The sequence below is a fragment of the Neomonachus schauinslandi genome, chromosome 1 (assembly GCF_002201575.2).
Source record: "Neomonachus schauinslandi chromosome 1, ASM220157v2, whole genome shotgun sequence".
NCBI classification, from domain to species: domain Eukaryota; kingdom Metazoa; phylum Chordata; class Mammalia; order Carnivora; family Phocidae; genus Neomonachus; species Neomonachus schauinslandi.
This window is the reverse complement of record NC_058403.1, coordinates 129489729-129505510: the sequence shown is the minus strand read 5'-3', so window position 1 is coordinate 129505510 and position 15782 is coordinate 129489729. Positions and strand designations below refer to the sequence as shown.

The 15782-nt window shown below is 46.7% G+C and overlaps 1 protein-coding gene across 1 annotated transcript in view; it reads left to right on the top strand.

Annotated features, from left to right (window-relative positions):
* The window catches only part of RFTN1 (raftlin, lipid raft linker 1), a 193294-nt gene that overhangs the window by 148820 nt on the left and 28692 nt on the right, over window positions 1-15782 (top strand). The window contains exon 7 of the mRNA XM_044915709.1: window positions 6065-6180. Within this exon, the coding sequence (XP_044771644.1) occupies window positions 6065-6180 (116 nt within the window). The remainder of the gene's footprint in view (window positions 1-6064; window positions 6181-15782) is intronic.

Below are 15782 nucleotides of genomic sequence, written 5' to 3'. Positions count from 1 at the left end.
TGTTGATATGTACAACTGATCCACGTCCAAGTATGTTTTTATTTTTTGTCCCATAGAGGAAGTCATGCCATCTGCACAGATTTAACCCCAAACTGAAGCCCTAAGGCCAGTCTCACTGTGACTCCACTAAGACGCCACCCGAAACACCAAGCGTGGAATATGGTATAGTGGTCAGGTAGCTCCTCAAGGCTAGGAACCCAGGCTGGGCATCATGACCCCCAGCTGGAGCCTCAGCGCCCAGCATAGAGTGGTAGCTCTGAATCTCTGTCCGTGATTGAAACGGCATAGGCTTTGGAATCAAACAAACCACATTTTAGATCTAGTTTGGCCCCTGAGTTCTGTTTGAACATGGACACATGATTGAACTTCTGTGGCCTACCATTCACTCACCCACTAAGAGGGAGTGAGTCGCCTTGCAGATTTGGGGGAAGGATTCAATGAGAAACTGTCAGCTGTGCCTGGTCTCATGCCTCACAATCAGCAAGCCCTGCACCAGCGCATTTCTTTCCCGTCTGGTTGGCCAAATGGCTCTGCACTTGCAGGCTCACCTTGCTGTAACTGAAGAGGGGGAATACCTCCTCTAGGTCACTCAGGCAGGCCAGGAGCAGCCATGAGGGCTCGGGAGGAGGGAGGCAGTAGGCCTGCTCACTCTTTTGATAATGTCAGTCAATTGGGCTTGGTATGGTTGGGGAGCAGCATGGCACCATGACGTGGGGTTGGGTGACCAGTGATTACATTTACGGTGGGGGTTGCAGGTCGGTATGACAGCATGCACAGTTATGGTTATGCAGTTGGCACCCACCATTCCTGGCACCAGGGTGGTTCTGTAAGCAGCCTCTGATGGGGAACAGGGGCTCTCAGAGACCCAAGGAAATCTGTTAGGCTGGGTACCCCAGTAGGGACAATATAGTCCAGTCTAGCTCGTTAAAAGGAGAATGGTGACTTTTTATTTCATCCCGCAAAACTAGACCACATACATTGACCACTTGTCACCGTGTGCACGTTTCTAGCTGGATTTTGGAGAACACCACGAGGACAAGCCTGAAGCTTAGCTTGCTAAGTCCCAGAGGCTGCAGGGGAAGAGCGGTTGCCCCCCAGAATTTACTTCTTGGAATAATAGGGCAAATCTCCTTTTTGCACATCCTTCTTGTAAATCACAAGCTTGGAATGTTAAGGTGGCCTTTTGCCAAAAGACCGGCATCAAATATTTATACAATACCAGGGCAAATAGCTCTCTGTGCACAGTAGGGAAGCATCTTTACTTTAATAAAAAATGCAGTGATAATGGAGTGTTTTCCATAGATGTAGGGTGATTTAACCTTTTACACTGGGAGCCTTCCCTCTAAGCTAGACCTATTTATACCCAGCTCGGTGCACATTACAGCATGGCTGAGACAGTGAAGGTAATGAGGAGATGGAGAGTGGACGAGGCCGTCAAAACAAGGGGCCTTTAAAAGCCCAGCTGTCTGCTCTCTGTGGTTCATTGACTTTTTTGCTGTTACAGATGATCAAATTTTGACAGCCATTCTGAACTTGCTTCATAGTTAAGTAAGTGAATCAGCACTCTGGATTCAGAATAGCAGAGTGGCGGGCTGAGAGGCTGGAGAGCCGACAGTGGATGAGACAGCTGGTAAATAAGGACCTGGTTTATTCCAACTTCACAGCCCACGTCTGGCCATACCTCTCTCCACTGACCACACAGTCGTCCTTCCAGGCCTGCGACCTGGGAGGAAGGAGGGGAAGGAAGTCTGGCTGAGCGGCAGTGACTCCTTCCCCCTTCTGGACCCCAGCTCTGCTGTGCAGGGCTGTTGGCAGGCTGAATACACATCATCATAATTCTGTCAGAGCATGTTCTCTAGTACGTCAAGGACATGGTAGGCAACTTTTAAGGGCTTGCAGCTTTTCCGTTGAGGAGATTTGTATGTAAAGACTTTGGAAATTGGAGAGAACATCTTTTGGTAGAAGCCTTGTGGGAATTTGTGCTCTGTTGGTATAATCCTGAGGGAATCATTGAGTCTGTTCTAGTCTCGAGTATCCCCAGGTCAGGACTCGGGAAAGCTTTATTCAAAGTGGTTCTATAGGGCATTCCTACTGTGGCAGGAGCTCCAGCTGGATCTCTGTTACCCAGAACTTTAAAAGTGAGCTTGACGATGGTCCATCTTATCCTGAAGCCCCAAATACTTGTAATGTGGTTCAGCTCAAAAGGAGCCCTGTTCTTCCCTGGTTATCTCTGTAAAACGTCTCTTAGGGGGGCATCGAGCAAACACTTGGGGAAGACTTTTTAGCAGAGCAGATGAGAGAGGCAAGCTTAGCACTTTGGCTAAAGGTCTTTGATAACAGTCTCTCAGTTAAGGAAACAAACAAGAAACTGGAGCATGGTGTTGATTAACTTACATTGCTCTTACTTGAAATGGAGTATTATCCTGTCAGGTTGGAATAGTATCTGGATAAGGCTGCTGTACTCCAGGAATTACTCTCACAGCTGTGGTTTGTTGAGCTGGTCAGGCCTCTCTATCGTTCTGGAATAATCAAGAATACCCCCAAGCCAACCAAAAGTATACCCATCTCCTATTTTTTATGTTTAGGTTGGGCATTGCATCAGTCAGCTTTTGCCACAATAATGCTGGGCAACAAACCACTCCAGAGTCATTGGCTTAAAACAGTAATGATTTATTCTGTCATATTTGTGGGTTGGCCTGAGCCACTCCATGAGGCAGTTCTGCTGATCTTAGCAGGGCCCCCTCTCAGGTCTGTGGGTCAGCAGATCTAAGCTGAGCTCCACTGGGGCAGCTCCGTTCCATGAGTCTTTCAACTTCTTGGAACCAATGGCCTCGCTGGGGCATGTCCTCTCAAAGTGGTGGCAGAGGTAGAAAAGATGAAGCTCAACCACACAAGCACTTGCCAAGCCCCTATTGCATCATACCTGCTAATAACCCGTTGGCCACACAAGTCACATGGATAAGCCCCTCGTTGTCTGGTCTCCCCACCAGTCATCTTAATCTTGACTTCCTTCTCTCATGGTTCCATTGCTCTTGCGGTCCTTGGCTGCCCCTCATTCACTGTGCATTTCTACTCCAGCTCTGTCCTCTACCTAGAACTCTCAAACCCCGAAGATCCATAAGGCTTCCTTGCTTAATTAAGTTCCTATCTCTACTCCAAATGGGGAGACCTGCCCCGGTCACCTCTTCCAAAAATATCCAACCACTGCCTCTGCCTTCACTCCCTCCCCTTAGCCCACTTTATATTTTCATAGCATTTATCACCTGTGACATTATGTTGCTGTCACCCTCCCCCCACTGCAAGGTAAGCTCCATGGGGCAGAGACTTCATTTGTCTTGCTGCCTGCAAGATCGCCAGTGAGGACAGAAGTATCTTGCATGAAATTGATGCTAGGTAGGCATTGGAATGAATGAATGAGTAGCTAGAAAGGTTTTCAGTATAAGCTCGAATGCTTCCAGTTAACACAGTGTTCACTCTTCTGAGGTTTTATCTTCCATTTTTTAGTTTACTGTAAGGAAGGTTCTATTTATATTATACTAAAATTTTCTCCCCATAGTTCCTAAAACTTTTTGATCTAGTTCTGCCTTCAAGAGCCATGTAGAGGAGAGAAAAAGAGAATTATTTTTCATGTGTGTTATCTGTTAACTGGTATTATGCTTGTGTTAACTCTTGCATTAACCTTGTAGAAAAGGATAAAGAGAAATGCAAATTGTACTTAATCCCACCACTCATACCTGCTACTAGATTTTATGTATTTCCTTAAAGTTTGTTTGTCTAACCCCTTTTAACATAAAAGTTCACATACAGCTCATACTGTAGTCCTGTATCCTGTTTTTTTTTTTTCTTTATAACATTGTCTCTAAGGAATTTTTCTGAATCATAAAATTCCCATGATTTTTTTGTGACCACATAGTATTTAATTGTATGGAAGTCTCCTAAGTTACTTAACTACTTTTCTATGGTTGAGTATTTGGATTGTTGAGCATTTAGATTATTTTTTTAATTTTTTTAAAATTTATTTATTTGAGAGAGTGCATGAGTGGGAGGGACAGAGGGAGAGGGAGAGAGAATCTCAAGCAGACTCCATGCTGAGTGTGGATCCTGTCACGGGGCTCAATCCCAGGACCCTGAGATCACGACCTGAGCTGAAACCAAGAGTCAGATGCTTAACCAACTGAGCCACCCAGGAGCCCCTAGATTATGTTTTCAAGTAATTTTATAAGTAAAGTTTGTAGATAAATATTTGATGGCTTTAGTGGTTATTACCTAGATAGACTGAAAGAGGTAGGATTTCTGAGTCAAAGACGATGGACTTTTTTGTTTCAGGCTCTTGAGACATCATGAAATTGCTCTCCAGAAAGATCATGCAGTTAAAAATTCCCTTAAGTGCCATAAGCTTTTTATACACATATAAAAAATGTTAAGCTTAGCCATTTATTTATTTATCTTTGCAGTTGCAAATAATTTTCTCACTTAATGGCCTTTGGATTTTGTTTATGAAGTCTGTTGGAAGATAGAGGCTAAATATTTGTTAAGTATTTACATCTGCTGGTCTTGTTTTTTTGTGGCTTCTGGAAAATGCTGGCAGTTCCAGAACTCCAGTGTGATTCAAAGGACTTTCTGAGTTTACCTCCCTTTCTGATACAAAAAAAAAAAATCATATTATTATGTGCATTATCTTTTTAAAATAAAAATGGTGTATCATTAAACGTATTTCTATGTGTATTGCCATAGCAAAATACCACAGACTGGATGGCTTAAATTATAGACATATATTTCCTCGTAGTTCAGGAGTCTAGGCGTCCATGGTTAAGGTACTGGCAAATTCGGTTTCTGGTTGAGGCCTCCCTTCCTAACGTGTAGACAGCCACTCTTCTCTCTGGATCCTCATCTGGCCTTCCCTCTGTGCAGGGAAGCGGGGGGGGCGCGCTCTGGTGTCTTCCTCTTCTGGTAAGGACATCAGTCTTAATCAGATAATGGTCCACCCTGATGACTTCATTTAACCTTAATTAACTCCTTAAAGGCCCTTTCTCCAAATACAGTCTGGAAGTTAGTGCTTCAAATGAATTTGGGGGGGCGGAGGGAGGACACAATTCAGTACATAGCAGTGTGCCTGATTTGTAGCATAGAATCTAGGGGCCAGGAGTGATTCTGTATCCTCAATCCCATTTCACAGATGAGAGACCAAGCCTCTGAAAGGGGTCACATTCCTTTTCATGATAGAGCATGGATCCAAACCGCCTGCTTCTCTGGCCAGTCCTCTTTCCCACTGTCTCTTATCTAAGTGAATTTAGGGCATTTAGGAGCCATTAAAAAGGGGGAGGGGAGGGGTAGAAAGCACCCCCCATAATGATTTCTACTGTGGCGGGGACCCTGGTATAATTTTCTTTATACTCTCCTTGCCTAAGACCATGAATCCTTCTTGAATCCTGTTAAGTGTTTAATGTAAGTTTGTTGAGTTGTGCGGAACTCAGGACCTGGTACACTGACTAGAGCAATGCCGGAGGAAACATTTTCAGTGGTAAATCGTTTGGGAAAATTCCCCTTTCCCGCAAATTCTGCCTCTTGACAAGAGCTAGCTGAAGAGTTGTCTGTACAGCTGCCCACATCCTGAGAACGTCCAAGAATCTGCGCATCTAGAATGCATCTGACAAGCTCGGATCTGGCGTGTTATATCTGTCCCCCCTTAAAAATCTCTTCTACCTAAATATAGTTTTCTTCTAAAAACTAAATGACTGTGTTTTACCCTGAATAAGTTCTCCCCAGTGCATCCTGACGTTGGAGCGTGAAAAAGAAGGTAAACGCGTGAAATCAAATGGTGATTGCTAACAATGAAATTTGGGCTCATAAAATCAAGGATATTATTCAGAACTGCGAGGTAAATTAGTCTCATTCATTCTGATGGGGCTAGACTCTATGGCTGTGTGTGCCTTCTTTAATTAACATGCTGAAAAGATGTTCTGATTGGGATTATTAATGAATGCAGTGAAAATTTTTGCTGCTTGTAAGGCTTCTGCCACAGACGGTTTACAGAACTCCCACCCCCCTTTTTCTTTTTCCACAGATTCCTTCCACGGCCTGACAGATGGAGTATTCATCTTTGAAGCTGTTTCCACAGAAGATAGCAAAACCATGCAGGGCTATGATGCTATTGTTGTCGAACAATGGACAGTCCTGGAAGTAAGTGTGGGATTGGCAGTGCAGCTTCTTTTGTTTGGACAATGATTGTTTTATCCGCTTGCTGGGTCTGACCGTGTCTACTGTAGCTTTCCTCTGAAAGGCAGTTTGACCTGGGTAGACCCTGCAAGGCCCCATTCATCCTTTCGTGCCCTCCGGTTAGGGAGCACGGGCCCTGCTTTCCCTTTCTGTAGGAAAAACACTGTGTGTGTGCTGGATCGTTGGGTGGAAGGAGATTCTTCTTTCATTCATTTGCATATAACTGAAAATTCTAAGTGACATGAGTGAGGCCAGCACAGAGTTTGTGGCTACCGTAATAAGAGCTGGCATTATTATTGGAGTTAGACCCTATGGCTCCCTCTGCCAAGTATCCTTAGAAGAAATTTGGGCACACACACTCACTTAACCTTTGCAGTAAGCCTAGGAGGCAAGTACATGACTGCCCCCATTTTACAGATGAAGAAACTGAGGCACAGAGGGGTTAGGTCCCTGGCCCAAGGCTACACAGTAAATGCTGAAGGATGTCTTTGAGAAATGTTGACCCGTGAAGCCACCAAACTGCTGTGGGCAGAGGAATTCCTCCAGTCACGTTCCCCTGGGACATTGGAAAAGCTGATTTATTTCTGAGACTCGCTGGTATATACTTTGAGGGCATTTCTCTAAGTATAGAAGGATAGGCTTTTCAGACTAGTCTCTTGTCCACCCAGCATCTTGGATGTAAAGGGAGAAGCCCGTGGAACATAGAGGACTGATTGCTGAACTAATTTCTTGAGTAGGCCCTGGAATAATACAGGGTTGGCATCGCCCTGAGGAGCCTTGCCAAACCGGGCCCTCTGTGCCAAAGTAAGGCAGATGTGGGTGCAGCTCTTTGTGAGGAGTGTGGGGTGCCGGGACCCACCAGCCAGGGGGTGCTTGCCATGCCCTTGTGCCCTCTGGAACTGCCGCCTGATGGCAGGCGACTCCCTCACCTGGTTGCTGGATGGCAGCAGGTCCCCCAAGGGCACCGTTACACGTTCTTGAAGCGGGAGCAGTTCTGAGCAGGCGTGAGACCGGCCGCGGAGCTGTCGGGGGCATGCCTGCATCTGAGCCATGATGTGCAGTCACTGCTTGCAAGGATGAAAGCCACAGAGGACAAAGGAAAACTGTAGTAATCCATCAGAAACAGGAATTCCAAAAATACAGCATCCAGGGCCAGTGAGGTCAGGGGCCAGGGGTCCTTAAGGAAAGTAAGGAATCCGGTGATGACCTGGTTTGCCCTCAGGCGCCGCCACTTCCTCCTGCCTGACTTTGGTCTCAGTGGCCTCCACACCCTTAACTGGAAATGGGTTGCAAAGGAGATGAGGCTCAGTCTAGCATGGAGAGTCCAACAAGGGCAGGTCACGTCCCTTTCGGGACCCTGAGCTCCCTGAATTTAAGATGGGGCTGTGCCATTCATCCAGTCCACCGCATGTGGTTGGATGAAATATGACATCATAGCGGTAGCAATCGAGGATCTTAAGGAGCCCATTAAAACAGTCCACATGCTTCAACACTCCATAACTCTGTTTGCTCTGTAACACTTGGCTGTAACAGCAAGTCACACATGGCCGCACCAAAAACAGGTGCATGTGTGCAAGTGATTGGCAGGCCACGGGAGGGGTGTAACATCTCTTGCCGTCTGCACATTCAAATGACTGCTAAGGGAGGGCATTGTGGTTTCCTCAAGGAAGGTGACTCGATGACAATGATCCAGAACCTCACCACGTGGTCCCAGGACCAGCAGCATTGGCCTCACCTAGGAAGTTGCTATAAATGCAGATTCTCGGACCCCACCCCAGACGGACTGAATTAGAAACTCTGGGGATGGGGCCCAGCAATCTGTTTTCACCAGCCCTGCAGGGGATTCTGATCCACAGCTTCAAGAACCAGTGTCTAAAATGACAATGTAGATGCCACTCTCACCAGCTGTCTCGGTTGTGTGCTGTTGGACGAGAGTAGTGATGGGAAAAGTACCTCAACGGCTTGTCTCTCTTCAGCCTTCCAAACGGTGCCCTTGATGGGTAACCAGAGTGAGTGCATCCTATATCTAAAATGTTTGTGGGGGCATCTGGGTGGCTCAGTGGTCAAGCGTCTGCCCTCGGCTCAGGTCATGATCCCAGGGTCCTGGGATTGAGCCCCGCATCAAGCTCCCTGCTCGGCGGGAAGCCTGCTTCTCCCTCTCCCACTTTTTTTAAAAGATTTTATTTATTTATTGACAGAGAGAGACACAACAAGAGAGGGAACACAAGCAGGGGGAGTGGGAGAGGGAGAAGCAGGCTCCCAGCCAAGCCGAGAGCCCGATGCGGGGCTCGATCCCAGGACCCTGGGATCATGACCTGAGCCGAAGGCAGACGCTTAAAGACTGAGCCACCCAGGCGCCCCAAATAAATAAAATCTTTAAAAAAAAATGTTTGTGGGAGCAAGATAAGGTTGCAGACTAAAATCAGAACACGATTATCTTTTTAATTCGAAGAGGTCAATTTCATGGCTTAAGAGCCTCGATCAGGAAAGATTAACATTTATTCAGAAAGCTTTCCTGGGTTTTCGGATTGGTTTCAGTTAGGTTTATTTGTTAATTTTCTTTCTTTCTCAGATGTTTGAACTTTATTTCTTGTGAGCTCTTATTTTTGTGCATTAATCTAGTTGGTGATATTAGTTTTGGGTCATGTTGTCATTGTCCCTTGTTCCCTTTTCCCCTCCCCCCCCCCCACACAGACACACACACACACACACACACTCTGTCTCTCTCTCTTCAGGAATGCTGTGGCTTTTCTCCGGGGATCCTTGGAAGTGACATAGGGTTTTAAGACCAATGATGGGCCCAGTGTTGTGCACCAGCCTGCAAAGCCCCTTCTGTGCATCTCTTCCCAACTCCATATTCAGGGACAGATTCTACCACACTGGTAGCTCAAAGTTGGCCACAGTGGAAGTATTGCACCATGAAAATTGGCAAACCCCAGAAATCAGGGATTGTTATTTTTTTCCCTCGGAGAGCCAGTTGTAAGCATTTAGCAGCACATCACTGGATAGGCCTTTATTCCATCACACGTCAACTTGATAGGCAGGTGTGGCTGGCGTCCAGCTAGGCAGAAACACATTTTCTTAATTTTCCTGTTGGTGACAAGTGGATTAATGGTTTTGATGTAGGTGTTCGCCAGTTTTCCCTGCATAACTCTTCAGACTTGCTCTTTTCTCTGGTGCCTTTCAAGCATTCCCAGATTTCCCACAGTAGAAACAGAGCCTTGTCCATTTTAACAGCGTCAGCCTCTGATCGGCATCTCTTGAGGACTAAAGGAAGGGGGCTCTCTCCTGGAGAATTTACCCCTCGGCATATGGGTTTCTCTTCCCATATGGAAAGACTTAGGGTTAGCTCATAGGTCACCTCCTCCAGGAAGCCTTTCAGACTCCTTCAGAGTTAAAAACTCTTCCTCTGTGTTTCCATAATTCTCTATGCATAAGAGTGATCCCATTATGATCACTGTGATTTCTTTATCCACGTGCCTTCCTTCACTTTGAGTTTCTTGGCCTGGGGTTGTTCATCTTTGTTCTCTAAGGCTTCCAGTAAATGCTTCCTGAATTGGGTGGAACCCTTTTGGTTCAGCATGAGGTACACATGCATTTCTCAGAATTGAGTGTCAATCACTTGAGACCTTTTAAACACACAGATACCCAGTTCTCCCCACCGAGTTTCCTTTTCAAGCCCACTTTGAGAATCCCCGCCTTAGCAGAACCACCTGTATACAAGTGTGTCCCAGCACGGCCCAGCCGTGTCCAGCCCAGAGCAGATTTGCCCACAGCTCAGCTCTTTGAAGAGGTTCTGTCAGACCACCCCCTAGTCCCTCCACCGACGGCCCCTCTTCTGCATTCCCCCCCAGGTGTGTGGGTGTTTGTCCGACAACCCTACCTTCCACCCTTGAGACCCAACTGCTTCCTCTCTTCTCCACCCTTTTGGCCTCTGGGAAAGGTCTTTCCTGTTCAAGCCCTGGGCAGGTCCCTCTTGGCTCGTGGCTGACCCTGCCTTTCTGGCAACCTCTGTCCTCCCAGGCCAGCCCATAAACTCCTGGGCTCTGGCCACAAAACATTTCTGACCAGCTTTTTCTCTTTTCTCACAGTTGGGACTGGCCTGTTGCTCCTGCACATATTCATAGCCTCAGCCGTGTGTAGGGATGGGCCATCCTCATTCAGCCACAGCTTCCTGGCTTCCCTGTCCACACATGCGCACATGCGCGTGCTTTCACAAGAAAGCCCACCTAGCTCTTCACAGCTCTGCAGACGCTGCAGTATGTTGGATAGAGAATGTAGATTTTAGAGTCTGGGCCTCGGAATGCATCCTGGCTCTCTTATTGCCAGCCGAGTGACTGAGTGTATGAGAGTCAGTCACCCCCCCTTTGTTTTTTCCATCTTTCAGTTGTATGAGTGGGGACACTGCTAACCTCTCAAAGTTGAGGATTAAAAAATAATAATATATTTAAAAAGTTGCGAGTGTACTACTTGGCATATAGTAAGTAAATAGTACTTTCTTTGATTGGTCACCTGGTGTCATCAACTAGAAAGATCCTTTCCCTGTTGCCTTGACCTTGTTCTGAAAGCACAGCATAGGTGGGGCTAGGGCAAGTGTGGAGCCAAAGGCACTGTGTTTTTCTCAGTTGGAAACCTGTGACCTAAATTAAAGGCAGTCGTGAGTAGTATAAAAGTCCACCCATAGAACATTTGTAATGGGTATTCTGTTTACCTTCTTTGAGCTTACAATCTAGAGGGTGAGCCGAAAGGGTCCTTCTTTGAAAGGAAAAGGGAAACCATGTAGATGAGTAGGTCAAGAGTCAGAGCCGGAAGGACCGAGGCAGGGACCCTTTTCTTCATTCTGAGGCTGCATACCCTCAACCTGGCAGCCCATCACTGCTGTGGACACCATCAGGTGCCCCTTGAGGCCAACTTCATCCCAGTTCATCAGTGTTTCTTGTGAAATTTGCTGCCAGAACTGACCACAAGATAACAGGAAAAGCACTTTTAGCTGAAGCAGTTGGTACGGTGGTTGGAGAGTTAATTGAAAAAGTCAATTAAAAAGAACCAAAGAAAATCACATTCATATTTTGCACATTTTATTTTAATGTAAAATATATAACTATGCATACATTTGCCAATCTTTTAGAGTCTGAGGTCTGCTGATTGGAATTCCACTTCATCTTTCTTGTGTAAACCACACCCAAAGTGTTGCTATCACCAGTGTCCTGGGTCAGTTTCTTGAAAGTCTAGGAAAGGGATCACACTGCAGAATCCTTGTTTTCATGATTTTTTTCTTAGTCTTTATCAGCCCCCACCACTTTTAATTCAGCCACACTTGTTATTTTTAAGCAACTGCACTTCGTCAAGTCTCTTCAAAGTGTTCTGCTTAGGTTTCCTAGAAACAACTTCTTTCACCCTCACCATCAGTTTAAATAATTTAAATGAAGGCACATAATTATGATAATGGGTCTCACTGACCTACACAGGTCTGGGGACACATGGGACTCAGTCTGATTGTGGTCAGTTGCTGGGCTCAAGGGGGGCCTGAGCATCCTGGAGAGCAGCCTGCCACCTGTGAGCCCGTGGTCCCCCGACAACTGGACCTGGGCTTCTGCTAGTCCAGCGGGAGGATGGAGCGGCTATGGGGGCAGCTATGACAGATTGCGTCATGTAAGGTGGCACAGAGTCAGCTCTCCCCATCCACTCCCTGTGTATTCAATCTGTTGTTGAACTGACTCCCAGTTCATCTCATCCTATTAATTTCTGCCCATTTTTCCAGCCTGTGGAGACATTTGTGATCATGGTTATATCATCCTGCATTTTTGGAGGATCATCTCAGCTTTGGCTTCTCTGAAGTTTTTGTATGTAGAATGGCGCCTTTCCAGTCCAATGTCAAACACACTAGATGGAGGACACAGTCCTTTGGCATGTTGGGGGCATCTCTCCTCTAGTCTCTAACACGACGCCAAACCTCTTTGCAGAGGTTTCAGATGGCTCTATTTTTCCACCTAACCTGTCACCCTTACCCCTGAGAGAATCACGGGAGGTTCAGTGAGATGCATTTCTGTAACTGACATCCACTGTAGGGCATGCCTCCACGCCACCTGTCTCCTAACCCTGTCCCACAACACACAGGTCCCACTTGTTCTCCACAAACTTCTATATTCTGTAGGTTGCTGGCATCCACCTTTTGTTTCTAGATGCTCCCAACCATCTCTTGAACAATCCACACAGGATTTGCCAGGGAATAACATCAATTTTTATGGTATCTAGAGTCCACCACCTTCTGCTGTGACAAGGGAGCCAATATTTATTCTTATTAAACCATCTGGCATTCTTTTCATTGCCACTATTTCTCTAGAATAATCATTTTGGTTCTGAGATCATAGCCTTGAGTGCCAAGACAGCAGTTCTCGGTCTTTTTCCTGTGATTCAGAAGATTTTCCCATGAATGATCACTGCTGTGAATGACCAGGACTGAAGACACAACCTTCCCCACTCCCCCCTACCCTACCCTCCCCAACCCCTGCCCACCGCCAGGACATCATTCCAACCCTTTTCCAACCCAGAGCAAATCACAGCACAGAGGAGGCCCGTGAGGTGCTCAGGGCAATCTTGAGTCTGTTCTAGCAGCTCTGCGCACTTTCACTTGGATCTGATTCCTTGTGTCCCACCTCAGTTTTGATAGGGACACATCAGTGCACTATTATGACTGAGCACGTTTTCCTTAAAATGTCATGCACCTGCACTTGATGAATTTTAAATTCATCGTTCAAAAATTTGAGGTTTGCTTTGGAGAGCAGGTTACTAACCTCTATTAAAAATGTGAAATGCCCACTCCTACCCATGACTCAGCAAGCCCGTGCCTCACATCCATCTCTTCTAGAGAAACACGGGCCTTTGTTCACAAGAAGCCGTGCACAAGGACATTATCTCAGCATGATTAGGGTCATGGAAAAAGGGAAACAATGTGCATGTCCATCACTAGGGGAATGATTAAATAAAGGATGATACATCCTTATTATGGATGCAGTCATTCCGTATAAACTGACAGGAAGGGACTCCAAGAAATGTTAAGTGAAAAGACAAGTTTCAGAATGAGGCTGTGACGGTTAATTTTATGTGTCACCCTGGCTAGGCTGTGGTGTCCAGTTGTTTGATCAAGCACCAGTTTGATGTTGCAGCAGAGGGAGTTTTTAGATATGATTATGTAAATTCAAATGAGCAGACTTTGAGTAAAGCAGATTGCTAATCCTTCATCATGGGGGTGGGCCTCATCCAATCAGTTGAGGACCTGCCCCACAGACTTTGGACTTGCTAGCCCCCACAGTCACATGAGCCAATTCCTCAAAAAAACTTAATCCCTCCCTCCCCCAACTCTAATATGTATACAGGTCTCCCCCACTATCAGAAACCGAAGCACTCCTACGACACCTTTTGTAAGCCTGATGTAAAGCAAGGAAGTAATTACCATTCATTTATATGGAAAAATTTTTGAGCATTCCCAGACCCACAAAATAACCTCTGTTAGGCTTTTCTGATACCTTAGGACACAGGTGCTCACAGACACAGGTCAAAGCTAGGGCGGCTTGATGCGAAGGGGCTGTGTGGTTCCTGAGGAAGGAAGGAGCTTGGCACTGCTCAGGATGCGCGGTGCCCCTGCCGATGGACGCTAGTTTTGCATTTTGCCTTTTTTCACAAAAGCAAAAATCCTCATCAGAGTTTTTTTTTTTTTTTTCAGTTAGCAAAAGCAGGTACTAATGCAGGTCTTCTGTAAAAGCGAAGTGGCGAGGGCGCCTGGGTGGCTCAGTCGGTTAAGCGACTGCCTTCGGCTCGGGTCATGATCCTGGAGTCCCTGGACCGAGTCCCACATCGGGCTCCCTGCTCGGCGGGGAGTCTGCTTCTCCCTCTGACCCTCCCCCCTCTTGTGCTCTCTCTCATTCTCTCTCTCTCATATAAATAAATAAAATCTTAAAAAAAAAAATGTGGGGCACCTGGGTGGCTCAGTTGGTTAAGCGACTGCCTTCGGCTCAGGTCATGATCCTGGAGTCCCGGGATCGAGTCCCGCATCGGGCTCCCTGCTCTGCAGGGAGCCTGCTTCTCCCTCTGACCCTCCCCCCTGTCATGTGCTCTCTCTCATTCTCTCTCTCTCAAATAAATAAATAAAATCTTTAAAAAAAAAAAAAGCGAAGTGGCGAAACGTGAACTTTTGGAAAAGCGGGGGGAGGGAGGGTGAACCTGTATCAGTGTCCCTCTCTGTCTCTGTCCGTCTCAGTCTCTCATACGTCCTACTGGTTCTGCTTCTCAGGACAGCCCTCACTAGTGCAGATACAAACAGTGCGGTGCCCTTAATGGGGGAAACGCTTCACAGAACGGTATGATCCATTTGCTGTGGGTACCTGTAAATGCAGGAAGAACCCTTGGAAGGGCACCCGTCAACCCCACAGCAGTGGTTCTGTGGCACTCGGAACGGAAGAGTGGGAGGCAGCTTTATCTATTAACGTTTTCATTTTTCTTTAGAGAAATACTCATTTTACTCGGGTAATTAAAAGTTACATTTTAAGAGATACCTGTTTATGTCTCACCACATCCTTTCTTCTCTTCGGCTTTAGATATATTTGTTTTCTCCTTGTAGACAAGGAAGTAAAGCGAGGGTTGAATAATTCCACTTTCCCTTATCTTCAACACTTTGTACAGCTTCCTGCTTTCAACAGGGTTTTGAAAGGTGTGTCTGCGTCAATGTGTGTGCAGTCACGTCCACCCAGTCTCGTTCTGGGCTTAACCTTCGTCCTCTATTGGGTTGTCTCACTTTTGTCACCATCCCTGGAGGGTCACGTACCTCCCTGCTGTCCTTGAAAATCCACACTCGTCAATCTGCACAGCCTCATTGATTTCCTTAGGTGCCTGCAACTTTTATCCTAGAGTGACACTGCTACCTGGACTCAGCTTCCCTTCAGGTGTTTCTCGCCACCGGGCCATACGGAACTTTCTGACATCCCTTTTACTGTCCTAGGAAAGGGTCTCTGGTGCTCCTTGGCTATTAGGAACTTGACGGAGGACAGCTTAGTTTGTATGGTCTTTGTTCCCCCACGTAAGTCACTCGTCTTCCCCAAATGATGGAGATCGTATTTGAAGCCACCGAGCCCTAAAAGCCGTTATCAGGTCATGGAGTCCTGACTTCTGATCTGAGTCTTGGGCCGTTTGCTGGGTTAGTGGAGCCCTGGATGGCTGTCTGTCCCTCGTTCTCCTTTTTCAGGTAGAATTTTCCCTCTGCCTCCTTCTGGGCAGCAGCAGCTTGACTTGGGGGCCGTGAAATGCCATGTGGATTGTGGCAGTGGCAGCAAGAGATACATGGTGGGCTTTGGGATGAAAACCAGCCCTCCAGCTTCCCCATGGGATGGCTGGCACTTGGTGGAAGATTATGGACGAGTAAAAAAATTGAAGCACCTGGGTGGCTCAGTCGTTAAGCGTCTGCCTTCAGCTCAGGTCATGATCCCAGGGTCCTGGGATCGAGCCCCACATCGGGCTCCCTGCTCAGCGTGGAGTCTGCTTCTCCCTCTCCCTCTGCTGCTCACTTTGCTCAT